General features: G+C 40.0%; 1 protein-coding gene across 3 annotated transcripts; it reads right to left on the minus strand.

Moving 5' to 3' along the window:
• Positions 1–1559: 1559 nt before the first annotated feature.
• On the minus strand, positions 1560–19585 carry Kdelr2 (KDEL endoplasmic reticulum protein retention receptor 2). Of its 3 annotated transcripts, none has more exons than XM_010642766.3 (5): positions 19477–19585; positions 10866–10966; positions 7521–7679; positions 5204–5456; positions 1560–3588 (listed from the first exon to the last, which is right to left on the minus strand). In XM_010642766.3, the coding sequence occupies exons 1-5, from the start codon at positions 19568–19570 to the stop codon at positions 3554–3556; spliced, it is 642 nt and encodes a 213-aa protein (XP_010641068.1). In that variant the 5' UTR covers positions 19571–19585; the 3' UTR covers positions 1560–3553. The 3 variants fall into 3 exon arrangements, with proteins under 3 accessions (XP_010641068.1, XP_010641069.1, XP_019066017.1); XM_010642767.3 differs by lacking the exon at positions 19477–19585 and adding an exon at positions 19308–19329; XM_019210472.2 differs by lacking the exon at positions 19477–19585 and adding an exon at positions 11708–11744.
• Positions 19586–19722: the final 137 nt, after the last annotated feature.

Here is a 19722-nt window from a genome sequence, read left to right on the forward strand (position 1 = left end):
TTGTTCTTTTCTGAGACAGGTCTCACTATATAGTCCAGGCTGACCTCAAATTCACAATCCTCCTGCCTCAGTCTCCTAAGTGCTGAAACCACAGGAATGTGGCACAATGTCTGGCAGAAAATGTTTTATATTTTCATTGTATTTTGGTAGTAGATTAAAGTGTAGTGAGGTATCTGTCTAAAGACTCACACCCAAGTAAACTAGGTGAAAGCAAGACAGAAGATTTGGAGTGTTATATTTTAGTACTGTGAAGAAGTATTTTTCAGCCAGGTGTGGTAGTGCATGTCTGTAATCCCAGCACTCAGGAGGCTTAAGCCAGGGGATTGCTGTGAGTTCGAGACCAGCTTGGGTTACATAGTGAGTTCCAGGTCAGTCTCAACTACATAGTGAGACCCCGTCTCAAAAAACAAAACAATTATTTTTGTGTCATTGTTTAAAAGGGCTAATGCTATGTTATGCTGCAACTTGTCTTTTAAATTGAAGATTAAAAAGCAGGAATTATTTTAGACCTGGAGGAGAAATACATACAGAGCATCCATAAGATTCCACACATGGTTAAAACCCAGACAGGGCATCCTAGGTGGAACTTGGGTTCCACAAAAATTCCACAGCTGGCCACTAGAGGGAAAAAGCACAAAGTAAAAACCCAAGAGGATCCCCAATCCATCACCATTCATTCATCAAATCTCTGAGGAAAGGCTCCTGTCAATATCAATTCACTGCCAGCTTTCCAGGCAGCTTGTCTAGAACAGGGTGGAGGCCTCAGTGGTACACACAAGTGTGCAAACACATTCAGAAAGGAAAGTGGGTGTTGGTGATTAATGTGTGCTGAGCTCTGGGGCTGTCAAGCTTAAGGCTCATAAATACCTGCAGTCGGAGTCTCTTTGTGTCACTGAGGGATATAAAGCACATATATCCAATGCCAGGCTGCTGCAAGTGCAGTGATCAAGAGTCAGCACAACTCTGAGCCCAAAGCTTGTACACTTTTCTTCAGGTTCCTATCATAGAGCACTCTGATTTCTATCAAAAGTTTTTCTCGGGCCAGAGATTTAGTGCAGGGTCCTGAGTTCAATCCCCAGTACCAAAAAACAACTTTTTCTGTCTATTCCTCTTGACTAGTGAGGCAGCAGGAAACTTGATTCACATACCATGACTAAACCGGATAGGAATGGATCAGTGTCTGTAAGCAGCAAAGGGCCAGCAGCTTTCAGTTGTTGCAGGGCAGATTCGTGGACTTTGCTTTATTTCTATTACTTTTTTTTTTTTTTTTTTTGATATTGGGTTTGAACCCTGGACCATCTCACTGAGCTATAGACCCAGCCTTTTTCTTGCAACAGGGTTATCACTAAATTGCGGAGTTGCACAGGCTGTGCTCAAAGTTAATGATCCTCCTGTATCAGCCTCCTACAGTGCCCAGCTTTAATAATTATAGTTTTAGAAATTCATACAGAGGCTTGGGGTACACTGTACAGATACATGCCTAGCATACACAAGACCTTGGCTTCAATGTCCAGCACCATACAAGATGCACACACACAAACTTAGACACACAAAAACACCTTAATGAAAATATTGATTACCTGATAACCTTTATTTAGGAAGTGAAAATAACCATGAAACAGTGCTTCATAAGATGTGTCACACAAGGCAAGGCCTTTTATGCCGAGGACACTGCCCAGTCCCAACTCCAAGTCAGGAATTCTTAGCAACATGTCATCCTAGCTGACCACAAAATGGTGATTAACATCTTGGCCAATTTTATTCTTACTCGAATAGAATGACTACAGAAGGCTCTGACATGCTGAGGTTCCAGATCTTGTTCTGTGCATTGTGCTCTGCAGTGAGGGACCCCAGCTTGTGTCTGATTTACATGAGGAAAGGCAGGTATGAGCCCTCCCCACACCCCGAGTCTGGGCAGCAGGCAACCTGCTGTACTTTTCTACTTGAGTTACTGCAACTGATTTCCCCATCCTTCCTCCACACTCCCAGTATTATCCAAGGAGGATGAAAACAAGCCAAAGAAACTAAGCTAAGCCTAGTATGCTGACTGAAAAGTATTCTGATACACAAAGCAAAAACATGAAGCAAGAGGAGAAAAATAAAATGAGGGCAATAACAGGTTAAATTTCGTAGCTGTAATGCCAACTTAAGAACCACACTAAATAAAAATGTAGCTTATCCAGCTCCCTTCCTCCACAAGACATTTTAATGGAGAAAATGAAACAAATACTACATCCTCCTAGTAAGCATTGTTAGTATTAAATACTTTCATGTTTGCACTGAACTAAATAAAAACAAAGTCATATACTTTTGCATAAGTCAAAAAATGTAGCAAATCAATATAATGGCAAAATCAGAAGGAAAACTAGTTAATTTCCATACAACAAAGTTTTAGATTAAGTGGACTTTAAATGTCTGCAGCCCTATAGAGCTTTTGTTGCCAAATGAAAAACAAAACAAAAATTATCCCAACATAGGATGTTCAGAAGCCTAATTTAAAAAAAAGACAATTTATTCCATTTAATAAAATGTTTATTTAGGATGGTAACACAAGATAAATCATGCAAGAACTCAGTAAAAAAAAAAGAATATAAGGAATGGTAATTGATGCTGCCAATTAAAAAAATTGTAAATCATTTTACCAACCAAAAGTGATAGAGAAAACTGTGTGAATCTAAGCATGGACATGGTTATAGTTCATCTTTTGAAATTGCAAATGAAAGTCACAGATAATTATGTGTTCCATTCCTCAGAGGAGTGATCTTCTATCCAAAATAATCATTACAGTCCCTCCTATCAAACACTCACATGGCAAGCAACCCAAAACTCCTGCCCAGGAATTCTTCAGCATCCTTGGGAGTCTCAAGTTGACCCTTCTCAGCAGGGGAAAGAGGGCAGGCACCTTGGGTGACTTAGCTGACACCCCATCTACACTCAGAACCTTAAAATTTTGGTAATGAAAACCATAAGATTTACAAGTCATCTTCACTAACCTTAAATGTAGTGTTGTGAGGTCCAAGGATTTCCACGGCAGGTGGGAATTTGGATAGATAAAAACACTGAACATAGTGTCTCAGATTTCAAACAAATATTAACTCATATTTTGGCAAAAAATAAATATAGTGGAATGCAAGTTTGATAGACGTTAGAATATATAATCTACCAACTGTCAAAGAGTACAATATTTCATTGCAGACACAACCAATCAACAATTTCAAAGAATTTTTAAAATAAAAGCTTGCACTTATTCCTCACAAAATTGTCACTTTTGAAACTATCCAATTAAGCTACACACTGAATTTATTAATACAGCATTAAGTTTCTTTGTGTAAAAAAATCTTTGTACATAGTAATAAAAAAAGATAAGGCAAGATGCATTAAACAGAAACCTTGTGGTTCTTTTCCTCTTGTGTTCTTATAGAGCCACTGATGACGATCTGCAACAAAAGAGTTAAGTTTCTGATTTCCCGCATCAAGCATCTCACGCCTTTGCTGTGGTAAGAATTCTGTCCAAGCACCCTGAAGGACAGAGGCTACTGATGGTCTTTGGCACTTACGCTGGCAAACTGAGCTTCTTTCCCTTGAGCACTAGAATTTTAAAGAGAAGAAAAGAAACAAAAGATTACTAATATAAACAAGCATACAGCTTCATTCTCTCTATTCGCAGAACTCCACCATACCCAAGATTATACTTAGTATGAGTAAGTCATTGCATTTAAAAACTACAAATCTGATACTGGGTATGGTGATACCTGTAATCCCATCACTGCCTGAGAGGCTAAGGCAAGTGGATCACAATTTTATGTTTAGTCTGGGCAAATTAGTGAGAGCCTGTCTCAAAAACATAAAAGGGTTAATGATGTAGCTCAGTGCAAAGGCCGTAGGTTCAATCCCCAGCACCACCAAAAAGAAAAATAAAAAAATTAAAAACACCACCAATTTCAAAGCACCTTCAGTTGTAATTTCTCCCTAACCAATATGTATTAAATATGACTTATGGAGGAATATCTTGGATATTAAAAAACATACAAGATATATTTACCCTTCACCAAGCAAATCCAGCATTAGGAATATAACTGCACACCAGACCTTTGTAACCTGGGCTCTTTAGTTAGCCTTCAGGCACTTCTGAATTCTCTATACTTGTACACATGAATTTGTTTGGACGGTACATATTTGCACTTTTTCTTAGCAAGGACTAGTTTTCATTGGATATTTGTAAAGTCCAGATGTCAATATTTATACAAATATAAACATATAGAAACACACACATATGGATGTTGATTTAAACACTGAATTTTACTTATGTTTTTAGTTTTTTGAGACAGGGTCTTGCTATGTTGTTCAGGCTGGTCTCAAACTAGGCAGTGATCCTTGTACCACAGCCGTGTGCCATCATGCCAGGTAAGCACTGGATTTTTATCGCACCAATTCAATAAGCCTGAATACCTACAAACAGCTGGATAAACAAATGATAGTATGCACAATACATAATAAATGACCCTATGGGGCCGGGGATTTAGCTCAGCGGTTCGCGAGTTCAATCCCCGGTACCAAAAAAAAAAAGACCCTATGGCTTTTAACACACACACACACACACACACACACACACACACACAGAGGATTGAACCTAGGGCCTTCCTACTGAGTTACATAACTAACCCTTTTTTTTATTTTTTATTTTGAACAGTGTCTTGCTAAATTGCTAAGTTGCCTAGGCTGGGACTCAACTTGCAATCTGCCTGCTTCAGTCTCCCAGAGTGCTGAGATTACAGGCATGTGCCACCAAGGTTCAGCTAATTTCTATTTACTTACATGAAAAACTGAGATTATAGAAAAGCATGTATAGTTTAAATCATGTACCTGTATTCACATAGAGATATCTGGTATTGTGTTTACTGATACATGAACAGTGGTTATCTCTGAGTGATAGGATCTCAGATGACTCACTGAAATAACTAGATCTGATTAAACCTATACAATGAAATGTACAATTTTAGAAAAATAAAAAGTCTTTATATGAAAAAAGACTGAAAATCCTGATACGGAATTTTATTTGACAACCATAAAGTTATTTTTCTAAAGCCAGTTCTGTTCTGAGGGACCATGTCAAGCAAGAAGGGTGTTGGGCTCAGGAGCTGGGCAAGCTGGCTCCTCACAGAGCCCATGACTATAGGAACCAGGCAGGCTGGCCCTGATGTACCTTTTGTAATATACAAGTAGAAGAAGTCGCAGTACAGGATGGTCTGGACCACGCCGGCCACCACAGCAATGAGGTCGAAGAAGCCCTCGAAGTAGAAGCGCCAGATCCAATTGACAAGATACAAAGCACGGTAGAGACCCAAGAAGAACAGGTAGTGGGTTGTGATGGTCTCAGCCTCCCCAGTCTTGCTGATCATGAAGAGCTGTGGAAGGATGGCCACTGACTCAAGGTAGATAGAGAAGGTCCATAAAATCTGGAAGAGAAATGGCATACTCTCATCAGGATCCAGTGCCCACTGTGAGTTCGAGAGAAATATACTCACTTCACTGCAAACAGCGTTAACAGGTGTGGAAGTATTTGCATTACCTCGTCTAACACTTTTTTTCCCCCATATAGTTTTCCTTTTCCTTCTCTCTTTCATTCCATTTACTGGCAACTAAGCCCAGGGAGTACTGAGCTATATCCCCAGCCCTTTTAATTAATTTATTTTTTGAGGTGCTTGGGATTGCACTGAGCTACATTCCCAACCCCTTTTTGTTTTGAGACAGGGCCTCGTTAAGTTGCTGGGCTGTGCTCAAATTAGGCAAGCGTAGTGGCACACACCTGTAATTGCAGCACTCAGGAGGCTGAGGCAGAAGAATGGCTCCAAGTTTGAGGCCAGCCTGTGCTACTTAGAAAGTTCAAGATAGCCTGAACTATATAGCAAGACTTTGACTCAAAAATAAAACAAAAACAAAACATACTTGCTATCTCTTCCTGCCTCAGGCTCTTGAGTAGCTGGAATTATAGGTATATACCAAACATGACCAGTATGATTTTCTGTCAATATCCAATATGTGATGTTCCTCCTGGACAAGCTTATCCCACTTTGAATCTATAGCCTTGAATCAACCCTGCTTTTCTGCCAGAATTAATGATACTTATAACTAAGTTCCTTCCACGTCCTCACTGCTGATTGTCCTGATATATTCCTAGGCTAAATTTTTCACTACAAGGATAGGGATTAGCTCAGTGGTTCCAACGCCTGCCTGGCAAGCACAAGATCCCGAGTTTGATTCCTGGTACCAAAAAAACAAAAACAATTTTTTTTCCCACTACACCTGGGTCTTTGACTTATGATGGTTCAGACTTAAGATTTTTCACTTTACCATGGTGCAAAAGCAGTGCACATTCAGTAGAAATCATTCATCCATCCTGTCTATCAGGCAGTACCAGGGATTGAATCTGGGGCCTTACGCATGCTACACAAGCCCTATACCACTGATCTACATTGGTAGCCTCCAAACTTCCAATTGTGATCTTTTCCTAGGCAAGTGACATGCACTACACTACTCTTGAGATGCTGGGCAGAGCAGCAACCCCCAGAGCCTAGTCAGCCAGGCCATCCTGAGGCAAACAAACAATATTCCACAATTACTGTGTTGCTAAACTGGGATATTTGGTAGATTAGGTGCGTTAAACACTTTTTAAACTTACAATATTTTCAACTTACAAGGAATTTATCAAGATGTAACTTCATCCTAAGTCAAAAAATCATCTGCATTTTTCTTATTCTTTAGGCTTCTGGGGTCAGAGGGGCTGGAGATGTGGCTCATTGTCGCCACACCTGCCTGGGAAGCGCAAGGTCCCGAGTTCAATTCCCGGTACCCCAAAAACCCAAAAGAACAACAACAACACAAAGGGGTCAGAAATCAGAGCTGTAATTAGGCAAACTCTGCCCAGCATGGCACGTTATTCATCCTTAGGACTGACTTGGAAATAGTGAGGCACTTCTTACAGACAACCAAGAATAATGCAGTAACTTAATAACCCCATAAGCTAAGCAGCACCTCTTTACCAGGGATAAAAAAAGCCACTTATGATGTATGATGCCAGGGACACTACAAACCACTGTTCTAAAGGGTGAGAAGTATAGCAATGCTGCTTAGAAAATGTGCAGACACAGTATCAATGTGCAGCAGCTATACACAGAGAGGAAGCAAAGATTGGCTAGAACAGGGAGGAGGACCATGTTCTTCAAACACCACACCAGGGAGGGCTCTGGGTTTGGTGCACAGAAGTTAAGATAATGAAATACTATTTTGACTCTATGTTCTCAAGGGGCATCAGGATAAAGCTGTCAGCAGACACCCTAATACTTGAGTGCTATCTATAGTTCCTATCTATGATTTATTTACACCAAATAGTGCATGTTGTATCAGAAGTTTGCCAAACTGGAAAACAAAAACAAAAAACCCCACAAAAATCTACATTATCTGCAAAAAGGTCTCTTAACCTAGGGGACCAAACATGACCACTAAATAGCCTCTTAACTAACCTCAAGAGGAGAGAAATCGTGATTGACTAGAAATGAGAGGCCTCCCACAGGGACCACCAGAAACTCTACTCGGAAGGTATCATGATTTCCATCATAGGTTGCCTTAAATTTCATGTAGATCAGATACACTGTGGCATAGGAGCAGGCAATGTAGATAAGCTGAAAACAAAAGAAAAATATCAGGTTGTCAGAGTATTGCAATTGTTTCAACTCCCTGTTTTCTATATCACCTATATATCCTTCTTTTTTTTTTTTTTTTTAAGTTTAAGCACAGTAGAATTCACTTTGGTATTATGGTTCTATGTCATGTAACCACCAACACAGTTAGGACACAGAGTAGCTCCAACACACCTAAAATTCTACTACACTGCTTCTTGGTAGCCAAGCCTCCCCAGCCTTCACCTCTGATCATCACTGGTGTGTTCTGGCCCATTTTGCTCTTTCTAGAATGTCACATAAATGAAGGCATACAGCATGTTACTTCTGCCTTTCAGTCAGCATAATGTATTTGAGGGACAACCCATAGAATATGCATTAATACTTGGTCCGTTTTCATTGAACTGAACCACAGTTTATTTACTTGCACTCCAGATAGAGGCCTGGTGGATTGTCCCCAGTTTGTGGGGATGGTGGATAAAGCTGTTCATAAACTTTTATATAAATTTAAGTTGTCATTTTTCTTGGGTTTACACGTAGGAGTGGGTTTACTGGGTCAAGTGTTGATTTTATTTTTTGGTACTGGGGATGGAACTTGTGACCTTGCACTTGCAAGGCGGGTGGCGGAACCACTGAGCTAAATCCCCACCCTAAATGTTGATTTTAACTTTGTAGGAAACTGCCAAAGAAATATACTTTTAATCTCATTTTAAACTATTGTATGCTAGTTTAAGAAAAAAAAGAAAAGAAAAGAAAAGAACATATATTCATTGCAATTCAAACCCAATGGACTTCTAGCATGATGGCATATTTATGTAGGTAAAATAAACAATGTAATTCATGTTAAAATCTACATGATTGTTTTTACTTAAATTGTATTAGTTTAACACTGAGCATTCAGATTGTTGTTATGAAATTTTATCTCGTAACATAACCAAAGCAAAGCCTAAAGTTAGCAATAATTTGTAAACTCTTGCTCCCCGCAAGGGAGCAATTTGGAATACACAGCAGTACAGCCACTCAAGGGTTCATAATTAAGGTTTGTGTTCTTTCATCTTCAAAAGGTCAAGCTGGGTGTGGTGGTGTACCCCTATAATCCCAGCACTCAGGAGGCTGAGTCAGAAGGATTGCTAGGAGTTCAAGGCCAGCCTGGGTTACACAGAGTTCAAGGGCAGCCTGAACTACACGGTGAGGTCCTTGTCTCAAAAAACCAACCCCCACCCCAAAGATCAAACATGATCTCATTACCTGACCCCAAGAAAACCCTGAGATTGTGAAATTATATCAATTGTTAAATTGCAAAAATTTAGTCTTAAGAATCAAATAGCAGATTTCAATCATGAAGAGACAACTGGGCTAGGGACCACACAGCCTGATAATATTTCTCCTTAGGAAATACAACTTGAGAGACTTAATTAGGAAAATACTTGGGGCAAACAACTTCAGTGGAAAATGAGAGCAATCATCAAACCCTCATGTGTTCTAAAAAACCCACAAAGACACTAAATAGTACCTGGCATTTCATTATGCAGTTATATCTGCAAATAAACAGTTAACATGGTATTAAAACTGTTGGTTATAATCACACATGCATAATCGAAGAACACATATATGTATATCAGCACTATACCCCGCTGGGACCAGCTGAAGCTTATGGCAGCTAGAGGGCTTCTCTCTAGGCCCAGCCTATATCTAGCGGGGTTCAGTCTACTAAGGCTGGGGAAGGACAGCTGCTCATCTCCCCATAGCACTTGGCAGTAAAAACAAAAAGAAGTAGGCATATATAACTTGGCTCTCACTCTGCTAACCTTCAGGACACGACACTTAAAAACTACATCCAAGCAAGCAAGAAGACAAACTCCAAGAGCTGGGATTCCTGACAGGACAGAAGGAAGGGAATTCTAGCTTGCATACCTCAAATGCCTGGAGTTTAACTTGCCTAGACAGCAGACATTGCACCTAGCCATTTTAATACAGCTAATCAGTTCCTGATTACTAGGTCCCATCATTAAGTATTAAAGAATGGAATGATTGTAGGTAATCAAGTTTGCTTTTGAGTAAAGACCACAGACTCAAATATTGCTTCCTCTACTTTAATCTGTGTTTTGACAGTGCTTTTGAATGCAGTGTTGAGGGAGGAGAGGGACAACTGTTTAAATACCACACCAATAGGCTTTAGTTTAAATGTTACTTCCCATAACCAAGTACCTAAGCCTGGCACCAGGTCCTTAGAATGTGTAGAGTGAAAAAGTCAGACTCCTATTGCATATCCTGAGACTCTTTCGCCCACAGCACCTAGCTCAACTTACAGTTCTTCATATAGTGCTGTGATAATTTGTCCACTCCCCACCCTGACTGAGACTTTGCTTGTTTTCTGCCCCATATTCTGTAGTGCCCAGCTCTGCAGAAGTTCATATGAGTTTAACAACTATGGGAAGGGACGGAAGCTCACTTGGTCCAGTGCCTCCCAAAGTGTGAAGCATGTACCCCTGGTGGTGTACAAAAGGTAGCTACTATATAAACATTTTTGTATTTTAATAGGCATTTGCTTTAATGTCAGGAGAAATACAGACAACAAAGGTAGCATGGATATCAATGCTTAGGACAAGTTAAAATATATTATTATGATGACACACACGGCAGAAGTTTAAGAAAAATGAAGTGGAAAAAAAAGAAAGAAGCCTACATTCAGTGCCTCACACAGAAAGTAAGAAATTGCAGCCAGAAGTCCCGGCCCTAATTTCTCATTATGGACTGACTTACTGGATTTCTCTGGGAAGTCTGTAATTTCCCACCACTTGGAAATCTAATAGCTATCCCTCTTTTATACGGTTATCAAGAGCTTCAAGAGAGTCATCATACTTAAGAAATTTAACTTAAAAACCTCTAAGTTCAGACTACTTTAATTAAATAGTTACTGTTTGAAGCAATCATACTTAAAATTTAACTTAAAAACCTCTAAGTTCAGACTACTTTAATTAAATAGTTACTGTTTGAAGCAGAAAAAGTGTGCCTAATGATACTGTTCCTAGTCACACATACAAGGTGGTCTAAAAGTTTGTAAGAACGGCACATTTAGGTACTATCATTAGAGATTTTTAATTAAAAAACACAAAGCTGACATAAACTAAGTTTCCACAGATCTGTGCATCATAGATAAAATATATTCTATTGGATGCCATACCATACCTTCATAGATGTATTATATAATGAAATAAATGAAGTAAAAAGATCCAGGTAACGAGTTGTGAAGACCAGTGCAAAGAGAAGCTGACTTTTCCCAGAAATACCTAAAGAAAGAAAAGCAAAGTGTTAGAAAAGTCCCAGAGAGCATTCCAACTCCTGAGAGCACACTGCAGGATATGCAGATGGGCAAAGTACACACATGGGGTCAAAGACTGGGGTCAATGTAAGTAAACAAGAGCAGTTTTTTCTTCCCTTTAATATTACTGAATGTGGTCCTTTTGGGAGGCTCTGCCAATTTTTGTCTATGATGGGGGACTTCAGGAAAATGACTTCCTTAAGGCACCACTAACATATCAGGATGTGTACTCTTTAACTGGACATTATATTTCTCAACTAGGTCAACTTGGGTAGGAATACATTTTTTTTTAAATAGTTGTGGTGTTCAGTGCTATAACTTGTCTTTACCTTCAGGTGTTTCCATTTTAAAACAGTATCTCCATGGTGAAAAATCTTTTGAGGATGGAGTTGGGATGTACTCTGGTTAGGGGGTGAGGAATCAAGTGAGGGACAAACACTGCTTTAGGTAAGAATCTGAGAAAGAACTCCCCTTCCCGTGGAATAAGGGCATGACCTCCCAAGGTGACCACTTTGCTGAGAACAGCACTTACTCAGATATATTAAGAATTTTAAAAACTCCATCTCTCAGATTCATTACACAACCAACTTCCTATTTGTATTAAAATGTTCCTGGAGGCCATGGCAATACAAGGGTAGGAAACTCCCAACTACAGCTGATTTTCAAAATCAGCCATTTGACCTTGACATACCTCCATCTACCAACTCACCTCCAGAGCAGCATCCACACATGGCTAGGGGAGACTAGGTGGTCAGAGCATGCTCATGGCTTCTCTGACATTTTCATTTGGCCCAGTGTTTCTGTGACAAAGGTGTGAACTTCACAACCTACCCACTCTCATATACAATGCAAACTTCAAGCAATTACAATTTTATTTATTTGTTTATTTTTGAGACAGGATCTTGCTGTGTAGCCCAAGCTTGCCTCAAACTCATGCTGATCCTCCTGTCTCAGCCTCCTGAGTGCTGGGATTATAGTGAGTACTACCAAACCTGATTTAGGAATTACCATTTTAATAAGTAAAAATTTAACAGAAAAGTCACTACACCCAAGTCATTCACAACACTCCTCTGGAACATGAAAAAGATTGTTTTTCAATAGCATTTTATAATCATTTTTGAAGGTGGCTGAAACTTAGATCCTGGATGTAAGAATGTTACTTTCTAAGTATAAATAATTACAGTTCCAGCCTATTTACCAAACACTTAAATAGAAATTAAGAAACAGCTGAATCTATCCTTCTAAATCCACCAGCAGAAACCAATTTCAAGGGCCAAAGGAGGAGATTCAGGCAGTACATTTTCATTGTTTAGTCTTTTCCTCAGTAATGGAGACCTTTTTTTTTCTATCAGAAATCAATGTTCCAAAGAAAAAACAATGAAGCTGATGCTAAAAACTGGAGTGAGAACCCAGATGGGGAAAGAGAGCAGAGGAACAGACAGTTCACATATTTGTTGATGCCTTAAGAGAGAAATTTCCACTTCATTTGTTATATGGTTCTTTCCGATATTTTAAGAACTTAAGAGGATTCAGATGGGCAAATTTTACCATAAAAGGTATATTCTAGTACAGCTTTGGAAGTCAGGCAGATTTTTGCCCTTATTTTCAGCATTCCTATATTAAAAAAGACCTTACATATTGCCTTGATCGATCCCGTAGTGGCCTTAGGTCATCTCTGACACATCCTCTCTTGGTGCTATAGATTCATCAGCAGTCACATAATGGGAACTCTCCATGCCAGCTGCTGCCCTAGCTCCTCTTACAGACTTACATCCTGTGCTGGGCACTGGGCCTGACACACAGCAGGGTCCACAAAATAGTCACTGAATGAATGAACAAAAGGACAAAAGAATATGGAATTCACTTTATCTTCATGTCACAGGGTAAATTTTCATTGTGTGGTATTCTGGGACAACACTTCTAAAGAATCTCCTAGCCCTACTGTGTGTGTGTGTGTGTGTGTGTGTGTGTGTGTCTCTCTCTCTCTCTCTCTCTCTCTCTCTCTGTGCCTGTAAATGGACAGTTGCTCTGGCCCTGCCCTAATTCAGAAGCAGCAAAAGGATGCCCTGGAGTCAGCACAGGGCAGAGGGAAGGATGGGAAGAAGGCACCACAGTGTAGAACCCTTGTAGGAACTGGCAGACTGGGCATGTGAGGGTGATTACTTAGTTCTTACACTTAGTTCTTCTCCCTGGCTTGGATCCAGATTAGCAAGTAGCAACTTGTCCCTTAAAACTACAAAAATTACTGTCTTCCCTAGAAGGCAGGGATTTCAGCTGAAGATCAGAGGGGAACCTGGATTAGATAAGAGTCAGAGAATAAACCCAGGCCTCATACATACTAGGCAAAAGCTCTACGACTGACCTACATCCCCATCCACTACCTTTCTCTTTTTAGACCAAAATACACTAAGGTTATCAGGTAATAAGCACCCACAGAACACTAACTGTAAACATTTCAGAAACTGATGTTCCAATACCAAATGCACCAAATATCTGTATTAAAGAGTATCACTTGCCAAACGGAAATCATTAACATTGTTCGTATCTTTTCTCATGGGGCCAAGTAAAGTTTAGAAAAACCCACTACTATTCACTTGAAGATACAGGTTAAGAGTTGCATTACTTACATTCCTTTTGGTTCACAGAACAGGTTTCTCAACCAAATGTGAGCTTTCAAGAATTATTCTTCTCTTGGTAATAGCAGGGATGCAAGCAAGCACTACAGGCCAATTGAGGCCACCAGGAAAGAGCACAGGGCAGCAGCTATTCCTACCCACAGTCTCAAAACGTCTAGATGTTCTACCCTGAGCCCATTACCTTTCCAGGGAACCACAGCACAATGGTTGAAGAACTGCCTTGTAATAAGGTGCTTTTCCCAATACAGAAAGCAACTTAGAAAAAATGAGGCTTTGGAAACAGAGGGTCTGGGTACAAAAATCACTCAATGAGGTATGGAGTAAGCTGGGACCCATTATATCTGCCCTATGCCACTTTCTAGATCTTTCCTATGAGGACAAATTATATAAACTTTTTTTTTTTTTTTGGTACCGGGGATCGAACTCCGGTCCTTGCAAGGCAGGCAGGAGAACTGCTGAGCTAAATCCCCGGCCAAATTATACAAACTTTGCTGGAAAGAAAAAAAAGTTCAAATGCTTTATATTCTCTACCTGCCAGTGTGAATGCTTGAGAAAGTCCAGCTTACTACATACTGCTTTGTCATTTTCTCATTTCTCAAATTCATGCTAATTATTTTTAATGCTAATTATTTTATTTAAAAATTTAAAGTGGGCTAAAAATTATGGAATGAAAAGTGAAAAGACCTTCCCAGCAGCCTTTTCAACTCCATTTTAAGCATATCTTCCTAAGCCTTTTTAATTTTTCCCCCAACACTGGGAATGGAACCCAGGGCTTCACACTGAGCTACATCCCTGGTCCTTTTTAAATTTTAAGATAAGGTCTTGCTAATTCACTAAGTTGCCCAGGCTGGGCTCAAAAATCAAGATTCTCATGTGTTGGGCCAGGGATTTAGCTCAGTGGTTCCACTGCCTGCCTCGCAAGTGCAAGGACCTGAGTTCAATCCCCAGCACCCACCCCCCAAAAAAACAAAACAAAACAAAAAGTCTCATGTCTCAGCCTTCCAGAGTATACTGCAATTATAGGTGTGTACCACCATGCCCAACTAAAGTCCATTTTTCTACTATGTGTTTGTGTGTATATTACATACATCTTTAACCCCTTAAAGTGGGGCCAACCTTGTGCTTTACAACTTACTTTTAAAACTTAATACCTCAGACTCATCTTTCCCTGCTACTCATATGCCTAGTTGTGGCTCATTTTTTATAATGGCTTCAGAGTGTTCCATAGTGCATACATACCAAAATTTGTGTACCTACTTCATTAATGAACATTTGGGTTACTCATAAATTTTGTTATGTTTTGCATAAGCATCTCTGTATCTATAGATAGTATTTTATTCAGTGAACACTCTACACTCATATATTGTGTTTACATATAACAATTCTGTAATTCAAATTCCCTAGAACTGTTGGGACAAAAGACATGAAGATTTTAAATTTCAATAAGTATTGACAGCCGGGGATTTAGCTCAGGGATTTGGAGGCCTGCCTTGCAAGCGCAAAGACCAGAGTTCAATCCCCGGCACCAAAATAAATAAATAAATATTGACAAATTTCTCCTAGAAAGGTTGTATAAATTTACATATCCATCAATGTCAGATAGAAATGCCTTTTTTTCCACATTCTTGCCTACGTCACAGATTGTAAACCTGTTTGACTTTGTCCTAGAACATGGGCAAAAAAGGGTATGTAGGGCCATTTTTTGGTTTTTTGAGACAGGGTCTCACTATGCAGTTGAGACTGACCTGTAACTCATTATGTAGCCCAGGCTGGTCTCGATATCCAAGTTCCAAACTCCTAGTGAGGGGCGGGGGATTTAGCTCAGTGGTACTGCCAACTGTCTCGAAAGGGCAAGGTCTGGAGTTTGATACCCAGTACCAAACAAACAAACAAACTCCTAGTGAAGTTGGACATTCTGTCATGCTTAGCTGGTCTTTTATTATACAACTTTCTATCACATTGTCTTCCTCTGTAGGGTACTTTATACCTGTCACATATGCTGCAGATTAGTTCTCAGTTTATTAGCTTTAGCTTCAGAAGTCTTAATATACTCTTTGGAAAGTCAGAGGCAACATCTCTGAGATCTTTCTATTTCATACTCACAGGATTTATAGGATTTATTATCCATATGATCTGCTACCCCTGATTTTATCCTTTTTTGAGTACTTGGATTGAACTCAAGGCCTTCACATCGAACTACATCTCCAGCCGTTTTTATTTTTTTACTTGAGACAGGGTCTCACTAAATTGCCCAGGCTGGCCTTGATCTGATCTTCCCTCAGGCTCCTGAGTAGCTGGGATTATAGGCATGTTCCACCACTCCAGGCACAGTTTTATCTTTTCATACATGCCTCACTATCTCAAATGAATTTTCCTTTTTTTTTGTCCTTCAGTGATGGGGATGAAACCTAGGGCCTTGTATATGCTAAGTGCACATTCTACCACTGCAGCTTTTTTGAGAACAGAAAACTTGATTGCTTCTAGCTGCTGTTCCGAATTATGTCTCAATGATATGCACACAGTGGGTGGTAAATAAATGCTTAAGAGCAAGGAAGATACTGGCACTGAAATGTACAGAGGCTAGAGAGTCTGGGAACATGATACAAAAGATTCTATAAGTACTATACAAACTATCCAATTATGTGAAACAGAGACAGTTTGCGCCTGTCACACCTGGTAGATTGAAAAGTTTACAGCCTAAACCAGGTATGGTGGCGCACGCCTGTAATCCCAGCATTCAGGAGGCCGAGGCAGGAGGATCACTGTGAGTCTGAGACAGCATGGGCTACAAAGTGAGACCCTGTCTCAAAAAAAAGACCCTAAAAAAAAGAGAGAGAGAAAAGTTTACAGCCTGCATAGCAACACTAGAAGGAAGGAGAGGGACCAGGGGAAGATGGGAGTCATTGATACTAGAGGACTCCCACTAGTCATTTATATTCAGTACATACAACACCCTTAACAGTTATCAGCCTACGAGAAAATCTATACACAGGAAGCCCTTCATCTAAAAACCACAGCTTGTTGTCCCAAAATTACTCAGGTCAGGGCTGTAAGACAAGAGTGACAAGCTGAGCGTTCTGTCAAACACTTGTAATTCCAGAACTCCAAATGCTAAGGCAGGAGGATTACTGCAAATTTGAGGTCAGCCTACACTACATAGTGAGATCAAGGCCAATCTAAACTACATAGCAAGACTGTCTTAGGAAAAAAAACAAGAGTGACAATTTGAAGATACTATGGATTAAACTGTAATAATGCTAGGCATGGTGGTGCACACCCGTAATCCCACTCAGGAGGCTGAGGTGGAAGGATTGCCACAAATTCAAGGGCTGCTTGTGCTACAGAGTTTAAGGCTAGGCTGAACTACATAGCAAGACCCTGTCTCAAAACAACAACAAAAAGCTGCAATCGTAGCTCAGTAATATGGGCCATTTACACTTCTTTTTTTGGTACCCCTCTGCAGTGACAATGGCAGACACAGCCACAAGAGGATGAAGATTCAAATAAGAACACAGGGCTTCATTCTAATACAGGTCCATGAAGGCAGCTGTTCTGGAATTAGACTACCAGTAAAACAATCTCCAGCTTCCTCATTAATCTCCCTCACCCCTCACCCTTAAGTAGAAAGTACGAGGATGAAGCCATGTTTAACACAGGTGCTGAAATCCTGAAATGAACCTTAATACTACTATTTTCAAGATGAGAAACACAACCTGTACATGTCTCCTATTCCAGTCATTTGAGAAACTCTTATCAAGTTCTTACTCTTTCAAAAGCCTCTAAACAACTTTTATAACTTAGTATGGAAAAACAAAGCAGCCAGTCAAATTTAGCACTTAATTCTGAATAAATGATCTTTATGATTTTGATTTTTTAAAGGCCAGGAAAATTCCCATATCAGAATGAAAATCATCCTAATTCTGAGAATGACAATAGTTTAATAATGTCTAAGGAATACGTGGGAAATACAAACTTAACTTGCCTTATCTTCCTTTCTTAGCATTTTAACCGAAGTACTTTATTATTTTCCTTAATGAGTTTCCAAATGAAAACAGTGAATATTAAAAACAGAAACAAAAGCAAAAACAAAAAAACAAAATTCTTTCCCTTTATCCTTGTTACTCAAGGTTCCCCTGGAATTCTACTTCTCCAGGTATACCAAGTTCTCCCAAAGTTCTTAGTGTGGATACAAGTTTAAGAGACAATATACTGTAACATTTAACTACCAGCCAGAGGGGATTCTGAGCAATTTAAGAAAGAAAAGGAAGAGACTCACAGAGTAAATTTAAAGATTAAAAGTAACATCCGAGCTGGGCATGGTGATTCACACCTATAACCTCAGTACTCTGGAAAGCTAAGAGGGAACGTAAATTGGAGTCACTAAGACTTGACCCTATCTCAAAATAAAAATCAAAAGGGCTGACAATGTAGCTCATTGTGAAGGCCCTGGGTTCATCCACCAAGTACCACAATAAATAAGTAAAAATAAAAAAATATCTGAGTGAAAAAAAAAGGACTTAAACTACTGGCATCAAATATTCAAACTAAAATAGTTTAAAATAAAGCAGACGTTTATTTAAAATCTTTAATTGTCAATTACTGATTTTGCTTCATGCCTGGCTCTATTGCTACTTTACTCACCTGCCTGACAATCAGTTCATTCCTTCTCAGAATAGGGACAATAACATCTGCTTCATAAGGTTAAAATGGACTGCCTGGCATAATCCATATAAAGCACTTAGCTGGCTACTTAGTACATAGCAAGTGCTTAAATGTTAACTATCAGAATCACTGCAATTAAGTGACTATCAGGGGAAATCATGCATTTGAGCCTCCCAGAACTCTGTAAAAATTGAAAGTTCACCTTCAAGTCAGATACACTGGTTTCAGTATATGGACTTTGTAATCCATTTTGATCGCTCAAAGGTCTTTTTTGGATTTGCTTACTTCCTGGATCTCAGCTATGCTTCAGGGAGACAGGTGAGGCCTGCAAACAGCAGAGTCAAAGACATGGTGTCACTTTAGATGAGAAGAATTTTGTAAATAAGTCAGCTAAATGGAATCTCTGCCACTGAAGTCCTTTAGGACTCCCATCTTTTTGAGATAGGGTCTCGTTATTTAGTCCAGGCTGGTCTTGAACTCACTGCCATCCTTCTACCTCAATCTCCTCAGTGCCGGTATTACAGGCATGCCATCACACCTGGATAAAATTAAGTTCTTGAATTTATCAAAAGTTATTTCACTGTGGCCAAAGCATCAAAAGCAAGTTTAAGAAAACAAATAAAACAAAAACCCAAATTTAAGAAAGGTATATTTTTATAAGAAATAATTTAAAAAAACACCATTCTTAAGTTTTTAGGGTTAATGAAATGTAGAACTTCACAGCTATTACCTAAGAAAGGTATATTTCACTGCCTCCCAACAATGCTTGCAAGAAATGTGGTACTCCTAGGGAGGGTCAGGGCCAACTCACTGGTGACGTGTAAGCAATAATTGCATGAGATCTTAGCGGTACCCCCCGCCAGTTTTCAGAGAACCCGTATTTGACGAAAGCACTCACAAAGTTCTCTCAAAGCACCATGAACTAAATAAAAACTCTCAGAGACTCAACCTCCCACAATCCAGGACTAGGACTGAGGAAAAGGAAAACAAAGTTCTAAAAACAGGACTGACCTGACATCCTATAGCTCAGTCCTTGAAAGGGCAAGGTGAGCATCAGAACGACCTCTCCCTCCAACCCGGCTGCCCCACCTTCCCCGGTAGCCTGCTTGCCACGTCAGGCCCAGCCAGCCCCGGTTCTGCCCATCCTCCCGCCAGTCCCATTGATTTGCGAGTCCCTCACCCGGATCTTGCCCGAAGTGCCGCAGGAAAGATTGAGGAGGGGATGGGGGGGAGGGGTGCCTGCAGAACTCCAGCTCCCAACGCAAACTTTTCATACACAAACACTGCCCCGCGCAGGGTCTGGCCAGCGCCCCGAATGGTCAAGTTCGCGAGTGGTCTGAGCGCTGAGCGGGACCCGGCGCTGCGATATCCCAGCCGTGCGGGAGTCCATTCGGACCCGTGCGCCCGCGCAGCCGGCTAAGGGGTG

This window comes from Fukomys damarensis, unplaced genomic scaffold (assembly GCF_012274545.1).
Source record: "Fukomys damarensis isolate Sample0158 unplaced genomic scaffold, DMR_v1.0_HiC HiC_scaffold_17, whole genome shotgun sequence".
In the NCBI taxonomy this organism is placed as follows: Eukaryota; Metazoa; Chordata; class Mammalia; order Rodentia; family Bathyergidae; genus Fukomys; species Fukomys damarensis.

Excerpts from the sequence above, each read along its gene's own strand:
- Kdelr2 (XM_010642766.3), bottom strand. The coding sequence starts at position 19,570 with ATGAAAAGTTTGCGTTGGGAGCTGGAGTTCTGCAGGCACCCCTCCCCC. Across the intron at positions 10,967-19,476 it reads GCACTTCGGGCAAGATCCGG|GTATTTCTGGGAAAAGTCAG; the intron begins GTGAGGGACTCG and ends TTCTTTCTTTAG. Across the intron at positions 3,589-5,203 it reads CTACTTGTATATTACAAAAG|TGCTCAAGGGAAAGAAGCTC; the intron begins GTACATCAGGGC and ends TTAAAATTCTAG.